General features: G+C 37.9%; 3 protein-coding genes across 3 annotated transcripts; 1 reads left to right on the forward strand and 2 right to left on the reverse strand.

Moving 5' to 3' along the window:
* Positions 1-7: 7 nt before the first annotated feature.
* LOC111485826 (histone deacetylase 6-like) lies at positions 8-2,909 on the reverse strand. The gene is made up of 6 exons (XM_023132870.1): positions 2,246-2,909; positions 1,402-1,842; positions 1,161-1,303; positions 741-828; positions 503-630; positions 8-367 (listed from the first exon to the last, which is right to left on the reverse strand). The coding sequence occupies exons 1-6, from the start codon at positions 2,786-2,788 to the stop codon at positions 313-315; spliced, it is 1,398 nt and encodes a 465-aa protein (XP_022988638.1). The 5' UTR covers positions 2,789-2,909; the 3' UTR covers positions 8-312.
* Positions 2,910-5,010: 2,101 nt separating this feature from the next.
* On the forward strand, positions 5,011-6,962 carry LOC111485828 (transcription factor MYB86-like). The gene is made up of 3 exons (XM_023132871.1): positions 5,011-5,254; positions 5,379-5,508; positions 5,575-6,962. The coding sequence occupies exons 1-3, from the start codon at positions 5,122-5,124 to the stop codon at positions 6,347-6,349; spliced, it is 1,038 nt and encodes a 345-aa protein (XP_022988639.1). The 5' UTR covers positions 5,011-5,121; the 3' UTR covers positions 6,350-6,962.
* A 1,041-nt stretch (positions 6,963-8,003) lies between these two features.
* Positions 8,004-13,578, reverse strand: LOC111485824 (copper methylamine oxidase-like). Its single transcript, XM_023132868.1, has 12 exons — positions 12,982-13,578; positions 11,978-12,087; positions 11,545-11,850; positions 11,354-11,466; positions 10,920-11,250; positions 10,570-10,785; positions 10,250-10,486; positions 9,693-9,878; positions 9,283-9,423; positions 8,788-9,056; positions 8,537-8,618; positions 8,004-8,410 (listed from the first exon to the last, which is right to left on the reverse strand). Exons 1-12 carry the CDS (start codon positions 13,220-13,222, stop codon positions 8,276-8,278), a joined length of 2,367 nt encoding a protein of 788 aa, XP_022988636.1. The 5' UTR covers positions 13,223-13,578; the 3' UTR covers positions 8,004-8,275.
* Between the last annotated feature and the right edge of the window lie 2,017 nt (positions 13,579-15,595).

A 15,595-nucleotide genomic window follows, 5' to 3' on the forward strand; every position in this document is an offset into this window, starting at 1 on the left:
ATCGTAATGAGTAATTTCAATTCTGAACAATGAATTTCACACATACCAGAGAAGATCATAAGGTTCAAATCAACTCAAAATATTGGTACGAAAGTCTCAGATGTAAACGCCATTGATTTCTGTTTACAGTGTATGTCTTGTGTACAAATTGCAACTTTCATGTTGAAAACAGAAAACCCTTGAAAACAGAAGATTAATTCGTATGCTCCAATATCGAATCAAAAGTGAAAATCAGACTTGATCCTAGGTGTCTTTATCGAAATTGGTTAAAGACTTAAAGGTCGTCGAGAACTCAACACACAAGTTTTTGTGTCAGCAAGTTCGATGGTTCATGTTTTTATCTTCCTCCATACCATCTACGACGTCCCTGCATCATATATATCGAATGTTCAGTTATTAAACCTAAGCTCTCTGCAGAAATTGGAATGCCTCAATGATTAGCTCAAGATATATCCTTGTCAAGAAAAAAGTATAAGAAAGAAAATATAGCTTATGGCTTAACCTCGTCAGATTATTTACACCATGCCCTTCACTCATGTTTGGTCGCTTTCTGTTTTCTTCAGGTGCAGAATCATAATCCTCACCGTTCCAAATGCGGCGTTTCGGTCTACGGTCAATGTTCTCTTCCACCTTACCACCAAAGAACCAACATGATCTCAAGAGGAGAAAACGCTACATAAAAACAGAAATTATGAAGTAATGTGCAGGGTCTATAATAATAGTAACGGGTTTTCTGTAACCTCTTCGGGGACTTCGGACGAGGGAGTCATCTGGAAAGGTACACTGGGAGCATGTGGGAGTCTAGAGAGTTGCTCCAGCAGGGTGTTCCTAGAAGGAGAAATGGAGGAGGCAACTTGATTATATAAAATTTTTCATTCAGACAGCATAAAAGCATAGAAGTTCTTAAAACCCGACACGTATTTAGCATTTAACGAACATAATGGAGCAATTCCAATGTTAACTAATGACTACAACTAAGAAAGTTAAATTTCAGACTACAGAAGCATTTAGAACATTTCTGATATGATTATTGGGTATTTTTTGGAAAGGAGTGTTTATACTAAGATTATCGACAACAAAAGAAATTAAGCTTACAGTGTTGAATTGAAAGAAGCAGACCAAGTATACCATGAACTGAACAACACTCAATCACAAGTCACCTTATTTTTTCCATATCTTTAGGTGAATTTAGATTCTCCATGTTGGATGGTTCGATGTGAAGCGTGTAATCAGGTCCAAAATACTCGAAATACTCGTTGTAAGGCAATTTGTTGTCTGGTTCAACTCCAACAGCAACCGCTGTCTGTTGAGAGAAACCTCCACAAACGAAACTTGTAAGGATGGTTCCTAATTCTACAGAGGTAGAAATAAATATACAGACAAGAACGAAGAGAAAGAGACCTCGTAACACCAGCAGCGAGCAACGTTGCGGATTGTATATCCTCCACCACCTAATACCATTAAAGGAACGTTAAATGATCTCAAGAAACGAAGACAATCTGCATGGCCCTTCACAGATAAGTTGAAGCACCCCAACCTATCACCAGCTAATGAATCAGCACCACATTGGAGTACTACTGCCTCTGGCTGATACACCTCCATGACTTTTTGAATGATTGGCCTAAACAGACCACGAAAACTGTCATCATCCATTCCATCATTCAAAGGGACATTAAGAGCATAGTTTTTACCAGACCCTGCCCCAACATGCTTAATGTGTCCAGTCCCTGGAAAGAAATCCCCAAATTTATGGAAGGAGACCGACATTACCCTGTCGGTAGTGTAAAACGCCTCCTCCACACCATCACCATGATGGACATCAATGTCAATATATAATACACGCTGCACAATGATATTGAGCAGCTTAGAAAGTGGAGTATAGCTAAAGCTTTAACAGAACGATCGAATGCATTGGTCTAAAAACTGATGAGAAATGTTCCCAAACCTTGTGCTCTTGGCAACCCCACAAGCCCGAAAACCCAAAAGAATTAGAAGTAAAACACAAAATAACAGTACAAAAATTGTCAAAGAATAGGATATGATGAATGTGTAATCCAGCAAACGCAAAATTTTCATTTTTCATGTAGAACAAGGAAGAAAACCTCTACTTCAAGCAGAAATTAACCAGTCCTACGCAAACTTCAAGGACCAAAAAAGGAAAAATATATACTAAATGAACAGAGTATGCAGCGCAGTTGGTCAAAACTATAGCAGATAACACAAATACTCTTCTTAAGATGATTACCCTGTGGTACTTCAGCAGCTCAAGAATGCCCAACACAATATCATTGACGTAACAAAAACCGGAGGCCTCAGACTTCTTAGCATGATGAAGCCCACCGGCCCAATTGATAGCAATATCAGCATCGCCGCGATTGAGCTTGACGGCAGCACCAATGGAGCCGCCAGCAGAGGCCTGGCAGAAGCCGAATAAGCCATCAAAAACAGGGCAGTCCTCGCCAACATTAAAGCGCTTGAGATGGCGAGAGAAGGCATGATCCGACAGCGTTTCCGGGCTGACGGAGGCGAGAAAATCAACATAGTCATCGGAGTGAAACCTCCGGATATCCTCCGAACCGGCAGGGTATGGCCGGTTGATCTCCATCCGACGATGAAGGCCGTAGTGAACAATGAGGTTATGGGCCATGCGGATACGGTGAGGTTTCATCGGATGGCCTTGGCCGTAGTAATAATCGCCGATTGTGGGCTCGTAGAAGTAGGTCACACGGCGTTTCCGGCCATCGGGACCTGACGGAAGTGAAGCGCCGCCGTAAGTATCATCGGCCATATCCACCCTCAATTCGTCGGCGCCCAGTCCACGACTCCGCTCGCAAATTGAAGAAAAATGAAAACACGAAAACCGTAAAACAAGAACCTGCAACGGTCAAAGCCGAAGTAGTTCAGCAAAAGCTTCGACAACGAGCGGGAGGACAGTGGTCTAAAGAACTAATAAATCAGTTCATATATGGGCCTTGTCAACATGTCCAAAGCCCAAGCTTCCGGCCCAACAAGTGACTCATTGTCCAATGGGCCTTCAANTTATTGATGCAAAATGTGGTCTTATTGGTATCTCTTTGAATACCATTAATTTGTTGAATATATGTTTTTTAAAAAGACTCTCCTCTCTAGTCTCTACCCTTCCCCTTCCTCTCCCTTTCCTTCCCCTCAACCTCCTTTGCTGCTACTGCCGCTGGTACTGCCATTTGTTAGATTTATGTTTTTTTCTTTTTTTTTTTTTTTTTTTTTTTTTTTTTGGGAAAAATGTTTATGGTGATTTGAAACATGAGGTATTTGGTTGTGAAGGCAAAGGCAATTGAAAGTTTTGAATTTGATGGGAAAATGTGGGGATTAGTTAGAGGCTAAAAGGGGACAATATAATCTTTATTTAAATTCAAATCAATTCAACCTTTATTAAACTACTTTGTTAATAACCCATTTTTTAAGTTACCTTACTCCAACTATATGATAAGATATTTCACTAACAACCCTCTTTATATGAACTAATAAATGAATTACTTCCCCTTTTCTTATTGGATAAGCTTCGAAATTATTATCGGCTATTATTCAAATTTGGTAAAATATTAAAATAAATACTAATTAAATTAAGAATATTTTTATTAATTTAGTTTAGTCCGTTTGTTTTTAATATTGATAAATAAAATATTTTTTAATGAATCTATGCTAAAATAAAGAAAGAAATAAAGAACATGATTCATTGAATTAAATCATATCAAATCCTTTATATTTATATTCTTAAAAAAAAATGACGAAATTATACCATTTTTTCTCTTTCTTTTTTTAAATTAAAAATATTAGTTTTAGGAGTTTATTTAAATAGAAGAAAAAATTGTGGAGGATCATTGACAATGCTGTAGAGGGCAGTAATTGGAGGAGTGGCCGTACACGAGCGGTGGGGTGTAATTCATGAATTAAGAGAGAGAAATTAATTTTTGAATTATTATTTTTCTATCATCACGTGGCAGCCTCAGAGGCCATTACCGGACCTCCAACCAATCATTGAGTCTGAAGCTTCGTTGCAGGTGGAGAATAGTCTGTTCATAAATTTTTTGTACCGCCAGGTGTACACCAATTTTACACACTATTGCTCCGTATTTTTATTTTCCACGTGGATTGCTGAGACCTCTATTTTATATCTTATAAAGGAGGGATGGTGATGTAATTAAAGGAAGTGCATCATAATAATAATAATAATAATAATATGTATAATGTATATAAGCTTTAATGTTGAAGTCAAAATTGAAAAATACAGGAGGGTGGGCCCAGGGTTTCTTCATAGAATAGTGTCGGCTGTCTCCGTTCCATAATTTAGTAATAAACATAGTTTAAAATTTAATTTTCTAAAAAAATTTAAAAAGAATTAAACAAAAAAACGTGTTTTCAAAACGTTTTGCCCTGCTAATATTAGCTGGCACGCATTGACGACTCGTGTTTGGTTTCATGGCTTGTTTTTCTGGCTTCGCTTTTGCCATTTCATTCTTCGACTCTCAGGTGACATGTCGACTGGTCGTGAATGATAGGAAGTAGAGAAGAAAGAGGAAGAAATAAAACAAAAATATTTTCTTTTTCTTTTATGAAAACATTCATTGTGATTTAAATCCTCAAAATTGATTTATCCGTGTTAAGCTTTTATTCAACAATAAGGTCAAGAGTGATACATAATGGGTCAGATTGGGTTATTACAAATGGTACAAGAGACAAACACCAAACAGTATGTTCGGGTAATGTGTGATTAGTGGATTGAGAAAGAGTTGTTGTAATTTGATAAGAAAGATGTTATGAATGAGTTTAAAGGTATCTTAGAAAGGAAAGCAAGTGGCAGTGAACAAAAGTAAGGGCGGATTAGCGTAAAACCCACTTAATTGCCTTTTTGTTTCTGAATTGAGCGATCAAACTTAAACTCTAAGTATGATTTTCAATCCTTAATTACGAGATTACTATTGACTGATTTCGCCAACTCCTATTTCAGAAACAATATAAACAAATAATTCCAATTCAATTCCCATCCCTTTCTTAAACAAATTAGCACACCTCGCCACTCTGTTTCCTGTTTCCTTTGCACCCAATTCTTCCTTCCTCTGTTTTTGTTTTTTAAGCTTTCTAATGGGACGCAATTCTTGTTGCTTGAAGCCTAAGCTTCGCAAAGGCCTTTGGTCCCCTGAGGAAGATGAGAAGCTCTTCAATTACATTACCAGTTTCGGCGTCGGCTGTTGGAGCTCCGTCCCCAAGCTCGCTGGTACGTCGTTGCTTCGTCGCCGTCTTCTCGGGGCGGACCGGACAAGGATGGAAGAGAGAAATTGCTCCGTTCCCTTTAAAGACCTTTGTTTTTGTTTTCTTTACTGTTTGATTGATTGTTGCAGGCTTGGAAAGGTGTGGGAAAAGTTGCAGGCTAAGATGGATAAACTACTTGAGGCCTGATTTGAAGAGAGGGATGTTCTCACAGCAAGAGGAGAATCTCATAATCAGTCTCCATGAAGCTCTGGGGAACAGGTGAATTAGAAGTTCTGCCCTGTTTTTGCTCTGTTTTTTCAACATTTTGAAGTGGGGTTTTTGCAGGTGGGCTCAGATTGCAACCCGATTACCTGGAAGAACAGATAATGAGATTAAGAACTTTTGGAATTCATGTTTGAAAAAGAAGCTGATGAAGCAAGGAATTGACCCAATAACCCACAAGCCATTGGAGGACGGTATGGAAGCCATGAAAGACCAGAAGCCAAGAGGGGAAGTGCCTCATCTTCTTCAAGGGAATGTTTCCAATATCACCATTTCTTCGGAAGCTTCAGTTCTTAATGATTCAAATCAATACTACAAGCAAACAGAGGATTCATCACAGCATTTTGTGAACAAGATTGAATTTGACTCTCTCAGCTCCTACTTGGGTGGTGAATATAATAACAATTCACAATTTGCAGCGGCTCAATACCAGTACAGTAACATTTTCTATTCAAATTCAAGCATGGGGATGCCAAGCTACACAAGTTCTGAACATGGGAACATGTCAAGAACAGATTTTTCAGAAAATTCAGGATCTGGGTTCAGCTGTTTCTTCATGAATGAGGTGAAAGAAAGCTCAAGCAACAGCTCTGTGATGAGCAATTATTCAGGGTACCAAAACAGTGGAGGTTTTTCATGGGAATCGGAGAAGAAGCTTGAAAAATTGTTACAGTTTGAGACAAATCAAATGAAAAACATGGGATTGAAGGGAAGTTCAGAGGAAGAAACAAAGAACATTGAAACTCAAATGAACTCAGCAAGTTTCGGAAGCTACCCGTCAATGTCAATGTCAGAAAATGAAAGAGGAGGAAGTTTTGGCGTCTTCCATCACATATGAAATGTAAATTCTCTCTCCTTATGGCTGTTTTTATCCCAAAAGAGAGAGGAATTCCTTTGGCTTCTGCTTTCGTTTTTGTTTACACTTTGAGGAAATTAAAGCTCAGATTGTTGATAGTGAAAGAGGGTTTTCCATAGACAGGCTTGAAATGAAGGTGTTTGCTTGTTTTGAATCATTTTTGTTCTCCAACCAGATTTCAAAACACAGCCATTTGATGATTTTTGATTTCGTAACTGGGATCAAATGTAAAGGTTGGAAGAATTAAATTGGTGGGGTTGGCTTAGTTTTTTGTTTATATTGAATTATATGAACCGCTGGCAAAGGAAGATATGGGGTTATCCAGAAGTTGAATATAAGAGATAATGGGTTATATACCCGAGTTTTTAATTACATGTTCTGTTCTGGAATCTCCATGGCCATGTAATTCTCAGTATCATCTATTATTGAGGAGAGAGAGAGAGAGAGAGATTCTACTGCAGATGGCCTACTTAGTGAAAATGAGAGAGAGAGAGAATGATGAAAGTTGGCTCAAAACCTGCAACAAGAACCAGAAATTCCATGGCAGTGAGGACCTGAAACTTTTCCCTACTTTAATTTGATTATGGTTATGTTTTATTTCGTGTCTGTGAGATTAGTTTCAAACCCAAGTTGCTGCTCATTTAATCTAAAGCTAACACCACATGGATTTTGTGCTACTATAACAACACTTCTGGGTATGGTATAACACCACATAGTTTCAAACCTCAAGGGATGCCTACAACGATTGAATATAACAACACTTCTGGGAATACATGGTTCTACCGACACAGTTAAGATGAAGACATCACTTTGAACATGAGTTTCCATAATCAATCTTTACTTTTGGTATTATGAGGCAAAACTAAGATAGGATCCAAGTTTGAATAGATATGTTCCATCAAGGTCTAATAAATGTTGAAAGGGTGAAGGATTAAAGAAAGATTTGTTGGATTGCGTTTCGATGGTACGATGGGGTGTGATTCGTTGAATTAAGAGAGGAAAAAAAACAGCTCAAAAAGTGCATCCGCAGGTACAATCTTGGGTTGGACAAGATGGAACTGCTAATTGTTGGTTCCAATAATAACCAATCCAATCAAACCGACCCCCCTCTATCAAAATTGCAGCAAAAGAAAAAAAAATACAAGTTCTTATTTAAATATATTTTAAAGGTCAACAGAAATATAAAATTCTTTCTTCTTCTCGGCAAACTAAGCTAAATTCCAGTCCATGGCAGTAATGGGGTATGGTTCAGAGGAGCCCTTTAATGGAAAATGATGAACAACCATCCGACCACTCAACGACGATGCACAAAAAAATTTGTGATAAGTATAAACTGTGCCGACAATTACATGTCTGAATTTCTAGTTTGACAGTGACTGGAACACAGTGATGGGAAGGTTTTACTTTTACCCACTGTAAAAAGGAATTTACAGTGAGGCATGGAAGACCACTTAATTTACGCAACAAAATTCTCAGGTCAATCTCTCAAGGATATTCCCTATATGGATTTAGGGCAGCGGAGACAACACGAAGAGGGATGTTTGCCGGCCGCCATGGAAAGAACAAAATAAAATAATTGAAATTTCCATCTTTCTACGCAAATAAAAGGATGTAAAGAATCCACGACAACAGCAGGTGGCGGTGGTCAAAAAGTAGCTTAAATTTTTTTTTTTAAAAAAAAAGAGCCGAGTAGATACGATCATAATATGCACATCGATAGCGTTAAGGTGTTTAGAAAACTAGAGAAATTGTTCCACCAAAGGGACCAAGAAGTAAAAAGTTGAGCTGCTTTTATGTATATACTAATAACACGAGAAAGCAACCCACTTGACCAAGAAACCAAAGTAGAGAAGAAATTTGAAGTCTGTAAGTAATAAAAGCAAGGAAAGGAGGAGCAGAGAGACCAGTTCAAAGCTTTGACATAATCGGAGCCTGGATTTGTTTTGTCACCCCGTTTTCTTTAGCGTCCGCATCTTTTGAGTCCAATTCACAAGCGCTGGGTGGGACGTCAACGGCAGGAGAACAGTTGAAGAACCCGTGAGGCTGGCATCATCCACACACAATATTAAGGAAATTGTATACCAGAAACAACTTAGAGAAAGAAAAAACTATCATAAATCAATGTTCTAAGGTCTCATGAACAAACCAAAAGATTACAGGAGTGAGTACCAGGAGTGTAAAGCCAATGCGATCCACAGGCATAACAGGCCAGTCTTCCAACCGAGGAACGTGCGTGATCCCGAAAACATACCTACCCCAAAAGAGAACGCATCTGATTACTATAAACAGCAGAGTAAATGTACGCATCTCACAATCTATGCTTTGTTCGAGAAAAAAATGACAGAATGCTTTAAAGTTCGATCCTGCTTGACCAGGAGAGCTAATATATCAAATGTACAAACGGAGGAGAGGCAACAAACCAGAGGACTATATCAGTTTCTTCTAGAGGTCGATCCTGTTTGACCCATGTAGATAATCCTTCACCAACACGTGGATTCTGATTGGGAAACTCCCCTCCAGGAAACATCTCATCACGTGAATATTGAGTCACCCAAAGATTATGCTTCAAAAAAGAAGCTCTTCTAAGAAACTTGGCCTCTGAACCAGCTAACGGCAAACAATTTGAACCAGGCAATAGCTTGTACCCTGTTAACTGCCCAGTTCGATTCACAGTTCTAGTATTTCGCACCTGGAATGGAAGGGCCAAATTTTAATCGTTACCATTTACTCATTTACAAAAATAAATGGAAATATTGAAAATCATCTTTTTGTTCTTTGAATATATATCAAGATGTAGCAGAAACAGAGCTGTAATAAATTGTCAGTTAAAAGAAAAATAAACAAAAGTATCAATAGTCATGAAATTGAGTTCAAACAGCCTAGAAGTATTGACCCAGAGGAAGAAGGTTCCTTACTATCCAGTGGCGAGCAGTTAAAGGACTACAATCACGCATCGCTTGCATTTCAGACTTGAGCAATGTCTCTTCTGCGTAAAAGGCATTGTTGTGGACATTGTTCTCCCCAGGTCCTTCAACTTTCAAATCCACCTCAACTACCTGCGCGTATGTTGAATGGGCAAGCTTTAATTCAAGACGAATGATGAGCAATGTAGTGAAATCAACTATGTATAAGCGTGTTGTTAAATGCATACTTCTACAACTACTGAGTTACTGAGTAATTCTTTGGTAATTTACAAAGCCATGAAAGGAAAACATACTGAGTCCACTCTTCATTGTTCACAGTAAACAGATAGCTCATGTCAATTGCCAATCGGACTTATTATTCCTCAACTACAAAAAAAGTGACCAAAAGGTGGAAGACGTACCTGATTGAAAGCTTCACCAGGCTTGCAATCAACGGCCATGTCCATACGAGCAACAAAGAAATGCTGATGCACTGGTGCATATAAACCTGGTGCAATCATTGTGCCATACTTCCGATATTCACCAGGTTGCAAAGCTCCTAGGCTGAGAATTCCAGTTAATTTGACTTCAGCTTCGATTTTCCCATCCTGCAATATCAATTACATATCAGCAAACCTCCGCTAATGAAAAAAAAAAAAAAAAAAAGGCTTTGGAAAGTTGCACATAGTTCTGAAATCACAAACAGAATTCATATCCATATACATATAGTTCTCCTGAAAACTTTTATACATTTTAAAGCTATTTGGCAAGTTTTACGCCCCCGAGGTTGAACTTTTGAAGTAACGATGAAGAATAGAACCATCTACCACTCAGGGACGCACATACGCCCAAAACTAAAAGACTTTGGTTTTCTCAATTTCAGGAAAACAAAATTATGACGGGGGCGTTTCCCGATTCTATATTTCATGGTCTTGAGCAGCATACTGTAGAGCCAAAAGAAAGGAATGCCTTGACTTGCCTGATAGAAGTGCCAAAAGAATCCGTACTCATAATTAGCCACAGTACAAATAAAGGACACAGTCAGCCGCCTAGATCTTCTAACTTCCGCCAATCCTGTCCTCCAATCTTGATGCTTCCACAGAATTCCATGGTCCTCTTCATGCATGCACACACAGTTTTCAATTGTTTCAACACCACCAGTGAAATTTGTGAAGTGAGCATCGAAATATTTGATGTAACCCAAACAATCACATCCCTGTAACAAGGATTAATTAACATTTAATTAGGATTGGATCAGGGAGAACATGATATGGCTGTAGAGCGAAAAAGTATTCAAACCTTCTTCAGGGAATGCGCATTTTTGCCCAGACCATCCTCTCCGGCATCAAAAGCATTCTTCCTGTAATGTGGATCATTTGGATCTCCATAGGGGACAACCATTTCCACAAAACTTAGTCGATGTGCTACAGGCCTTCGCCCTCTGCTTCCATCAACATAAGCTACAGAGTGTATAACCAAACCCTCTCTGGGAGTGAAACCAATTCGAAAATTCCACTATCAAGAGAAAAGAAACAACAACAAAAAAAGAAAAACAAATAGTCAAATTATGAACCAAATAAAATTTTCTTAAAACTTTTTTTTTTTTTTTTAAACAAGAAGAAAAGGGAAAAGTCCCCAATAACATCCACCTTTTGCCATTCTACATAGTAGCCATTGACACGAAAGCTTGGACCTTCTGGCTGAACTATTTGTAAGGGCTTCACATCACTGCGATCAACACCACCTCTTGTTTCACCTGAAGTGTAGTTCCTCAACGGATCAGCAGGAGGTAGTGGAACAAGTTTCCGGTCTTCAAATTCTATAACCACCATGTTTTGCATATCAACAAGGACATGAATGCCCTCAACTGGGCGAGCATATCCATTTTCCATTGGACAGTCACTTTCAGTTCGACAAAATATAAGGGGTTTAGCAAGTCTTCGACCAGGAGCATCTACTTCACTGTAATAACCAACACACCTGTGCCGCAAAGAGAGATTAATCATATTAGACAAAAAAGGGTGAGGAACTTAATAATCTGTAGAGAGTACAAACAATGAACTGGATTATTGACATAACTCACCAAGGATCAACCATAACCAAATCCATATCTTCAATACCCCTTTTCTTCATAGCCTCTATAAATGGAGGATACTCTTTGACAACAGCCTCACATTCCGCATACTCGGCAGCATCCTAAATTGAATGGAATGAGCAAATTAATTTTATGTTCTAGACATTCAGTATCGTTTGTAACAGCTGTCAAGAATATACCATGGGAGGCTGAACTTCAGGAACAACTTTAGAAGCTATAACTTTTCCTCTGTGATGCCCACCACGGGTTACTGCATGAACCTCTGACAGCTCAACAATCCATATGCTTGTCTCATTTGATTTCTTATTGTAACCAACAATCCTTGCCCTTCTTGGAGGAAGCTTTGTGGGAATAACCGGCCCTCCTTTAGTTTTGGGAAGCAGAGACGGTTGAAATGGAGGGAAAAAATATGCATCAGCCAATGCTACAACATGTTTTTCTGGTTCCAGTAGCACCACTTCAATAAAACGCATGCTATCTCTGACCTGAAACAATGAAAATAGCTCATCACAATCGCAAGTACGTTGTACCGCAGATTCCTAAACTCGAAAGCAATAAAGAATAAAAAATGAAAAAAAAAAAAAAAATCGAGTGCACAGTAGAAGTAACAACCTCTGGCGTGGCTCCAGCTGCCCTGACGGTAGCCACTGCGACAGAGATTTCAGCAGCTGATAGGGGATCCAGAGGATGTCTTGACTGTGCCCTCAACATTGGGGGAACACCTGTACAGCCAATTATACAGCAATGCATGAGAAATCATCTACAAGAAACATTTCTGACATAATTTTTTCTTTAAAGGAAAACGAACAAAACATATTTTATCAATAAAAGAAATCATGATTAAATTCATGGAAAACACTAACATCAACCATCTACTAGACCTTTAAAATGGAGAAAACAAGAAGCTGGAAACAATCAAGGGCTAAGGAATAAATCCAGTAATTTGTATTATAATATATAAATAATAGGATGAACAATAAGAATATAGGGGAAAAAGTAGGAGCACGAGGAAGTGTAGAAAATAAACAGTAGCTTTTAGAAAACAAAATGGTTGGAGGAATGGAAAAAGAAAAGCATAAACAAAAGGTCAGGCTGCATCAATCCAACTTTATCCACACTCGCTCAATTCGTTCTTAATTCCACATGGCGCCTGCATAATTGACTTTCATAAAAGGTCGTGAATTTAAAACCATCAATGAAAAGTAGCAGAAGGGTCCCATAAGTGGCAAAGATCGAAACGTTTTAAAGAATGTATGTTGAGGTAGTGAGTGGTAACCAAAGCCTCCAAGTGAGAGAAAAATATAATGCGAAATCTCACACACATTCTCTCCCTCTCCCCTAAATGATCCAATAATAACATACAAAACAAACGATGCATACACCGACAGAGATATAATAAAGTCACAGTAAAAGTATGTAAGTTACGGAGTTTAAAACGACAAAGACATGCGTATAAAATCTGAATTTGGGGCCCCAAGGGAAAAACGATAAAATAGATCAAAGTCATAGAACGTCAATATCAAGCACAGCCTTAAATCGAGATTCCAGGTCATCGATTAGAGAGATAAGCGAGAGACGGAAAAAGAAAATCAAGAGAGAGGGAAGAGGGAAAGTGCCTTTGGAAGAAGCATTAGTTGAAGGTTCTGGAATCTCATCAACAGGACGAACTAACGACGGCATGGCAACATTCTTGGTACGGCGATCGTCGGCGCGATCATTCGATGAAAGATTCCAATCTTGGACGGCATTGGCAGAAGCAACAGGCGCAGCCTCTCGAGGAAGGGAAGTGGAACCGGCACCAGTCGCATGGCAACAAGCATCACTTGAAAACGTCGCTTCTTTCGAAGTTGGGGCCATTGCAAAGGATTCTTGAGCTTGCCAATTCCACAACAATAAGTCTCAACACAATCCACTGACATACAGCAAAGATCACTGGCAACTGCCTTCTCTGTTTCTCCGCCACCACCACTACCACACACTCTAACCGCCAATCTCTTCTTTCACTTCACAATCAGCAAAGCCTGAATGAAGGACACAAAAATCGAATGAGAAGAAGTTGATCCTTTCACCTAATCTAGGGTTCCACCCCGAAACAGATCAGGAAACCGATACGAGACGCGCTCTCAAAAGAGGGGAAAAAAGCCGATTTCGAGCACCTGAATCAGAGAGGGGAAAGAGGAAAGGAGGAAAAGAAAAAAAAAAAAGGAAGAACTGTTCCTGAAGTGGAAGGAGGTGAATGGCCCGTATTTATAGGCGCCCGTGACAGGCGGGTACCACGTGCGTTCTCTTCTCCTTACCCGTTTATCCTAATCGGGCTTGGAAATTAAAATAAATCTAAAAAACGAAAAAGGAAATTAAAAAAAAAAAAAAAAAAAAAAAAGACATAAAATTTTAATTTTACAGATAATAATGATAATGCGCATTAAAAGTTTAAAATTGATAAAAGAATTGATAGGGGCAAGTCTGAAGTATATACGATAAGTGGTGCGACTTGGGAGGGGGAAGTGATAGCTGATAGGGGCCTCTGCTTTTGCTAATCGACAAAACGTCTTTTTACCATCATAACCCTCTTTTTACTTTTTTACTTGCATTGTAAGGACATTATTTTTCTATTATCACACCTTGACCCTACATTTACTTTTTCCTGTAATTGCCCATCCACAGGAATATATTTTTTTAAGTCGTTGTTGTGTAGGGCCGTTTAAGGAGCCACTAATTATATTTTTAGTGGTTATTAAATATGGTATTTTTTTCTTTTTCCTAATGGACAAGTTGTATTAATTAACTTCACATTTTTTATTTAAAAATTCAACCTAGCTTATATAGTAGAGCATGCACTTTGCATGCACCATACTTGATTCACCCCATACCCAATTTTAGTTTTTAGATATCAATTTATCGAGCATAAAATTATAATTTTTCTATGTTTTAAAAATGTAAAACGTAATTGTCTGAAATTTTCATACAATATATTTATTTAGGACAAATGGTGGGGGTGTAGCTCATATGGTAGAGCGCTCATTTCGTATGCGAGAGGCACGAGGTTTGATTCCTTGCACCTCCAATTTTAATTTTTAGATATCAGATTATCGATCACAAAATTATAATTTTTCTATTTTTTTAAAATGCATAACGTAATTATTTGAAATTTTCATACAATGTATTTATTTGGGACAAATAGCAGGGTGTAGCTCATATGGTAGAGCGCTTGCTTTGCTTGCGAGAGGCGCGGGGGGTTTGATTCCCCACACCTCCAATTTTAATTTTTAGATATCAAATTATCGAACATAAAATTATAATTTTTTTTTTTTTGATGGAAAACGTAATTGTCCAAAATTTGTATACAAGGTATTATTAAGTTTAGAGAAACAGTGGGGGTGTAGCTCATATGATAGAGTGTTTGCTTTGCATGTGAGAGGCACAGAGTTCAATTCTTTGGAGTTTGTAGCTCATATGGTAGAGTGCTTGCTTTGCATGCAAGAGGCACGGGTTTGATTCCCTACACCTCCAATTTTAGTTTTTAGATATCAAATTATCGAACACAAAATTATAATAATTATTTTTTTAATGTAAAACATAATTGTCCAAAATTTTCATACAAGGTATTTAGTCTAAAGAAATAGCGGGGGTATAGCTCATATGGTAGAACACTTGCTTCACATGTGAGAGGCACGAGGTTCAATTCCCTGCACCTCCATTATCAAACATAAAATTATGAGTTTCATTTTTTTTAATGCAAAAAGGTAATTGGGGGTGTAGCTCATATATTAAACGCTTTGCAAGAGGTACAGAGTTTGATTCCCCTTACCTCAAATTTTAGTTTTTAGATATTAAATTATCGAACACAAAATTATAATTTTACTTTTTTTTAATGCAAAATATAATTGTCTGAAATTTTGATATAATGTATTTATTTTGGAGTATTAGCGGGGGAGTGTAGCTCATATGGTAGAGTGTTCATTTTGCATGCGAGAGGCATGAGGTTCAATTTGTCCTAAATAGTGAAAGTGTAGCTCATACGATGGTAAAACACTCGTCTTGCATGCGAGAGACATGAGATTAAAAATGTATAAATTATCAAACGGGTAAAATTATAGAATTAAAGTTAACTCAAGAAGCTATAAATTCTATTTTGATTCTTGGTTTGTACATTTAAAATAATTATTTTAATTTATACATTTTTAATTTGTTTAAACTTTTAATGAACAATATTTTTTATAAAACTGTAAG

The sequence above is a fragment of the Cucurbita maxima genome, unplaced genomic scaffold (genome assembly GCF_002738345.1).
Source record: "Cucurbita maxima cultivar Rimu unplaced genomic scaffold, Cmax_1.0 Cma_Scf00010, whole genome shotgun sequence".
Classification (NCBI taxonomy): Eukaryota; Viridiplantae; Streptophyta; class Magnoliopsida; order Cucurbitales; family Cucurbitaceae; genus Cucurbita; species Cucurbita maxima.

Excerpts from the sequence above, each read along its gene's own strand:
- LOC111485826 (XM_023132870.1), bottom strand. The coding sequence starts at position 2,788 with ATGGCCGATGATACTTACGGCGGCGCTTCACTTCCGTCAGGTCCCGAT. Across the intron at positions 829-1,160 it reads AAAGATATGGAAAAAATAAG|GAACACCCTGCTGGAGCAAC; the intron begins GTGACTTGTGAT and ends TTCTCCTTCTAG. Across the intron at positions 631-740 it reads CGTCCGAAGTCCCCGAAGAG|GTGGAAGAGAACATTGACCG; the intron begins GTTACAGAAAAC and ends TTTGGTGGTAAG.
- LOC111485828 (XM_023132871.1), top strand. The coding sequence starts at position 5,122 with ATGGGACGCAATTCTTGTTGCTTGAAGCCTAAGCTTCGCAAAGGCCTT. Across the intron at positions 5,255-5,378 it reads CTCCGTCCCCAAGCTCGCTG|GCTTGGAAAGGTGTGGGAAA; the intron begins GTACGTCGTTGC and ends TGATTGTTGCAG. Across the intron at positions 5,509-5,574 it reads CATGAAGCTCTGGGGAACAG|GTGGGCTCAGATTGCAACCC; the intron begins GTGAATTAGAAG and ends GGGTTTTTGCAG.
- LOC111485824 (XM_023132868.1), bottom strand. The coding sequence starts at position 13,222 with ATGGCCCCAACTTCGAAAGAAGCGACGTTTTCAAGTGATGCTTGTTGC. Across the intron at positions 11,851-11,977 it reads CAGCTGGAGCCACGCCAGAG|GTCAGAGATAGCATGCGTTT; the intron begins GTTGTTACTTCT and ends TCATTGTTTCAG. Across the intron at positions 10,786-10,919 it reads ACTATGTAGAATGGCAAAAG|TGGAATTTTCGAATTGGTTT; the intron begins GTGGATGTTATT and ends TTCTCTTGATAG.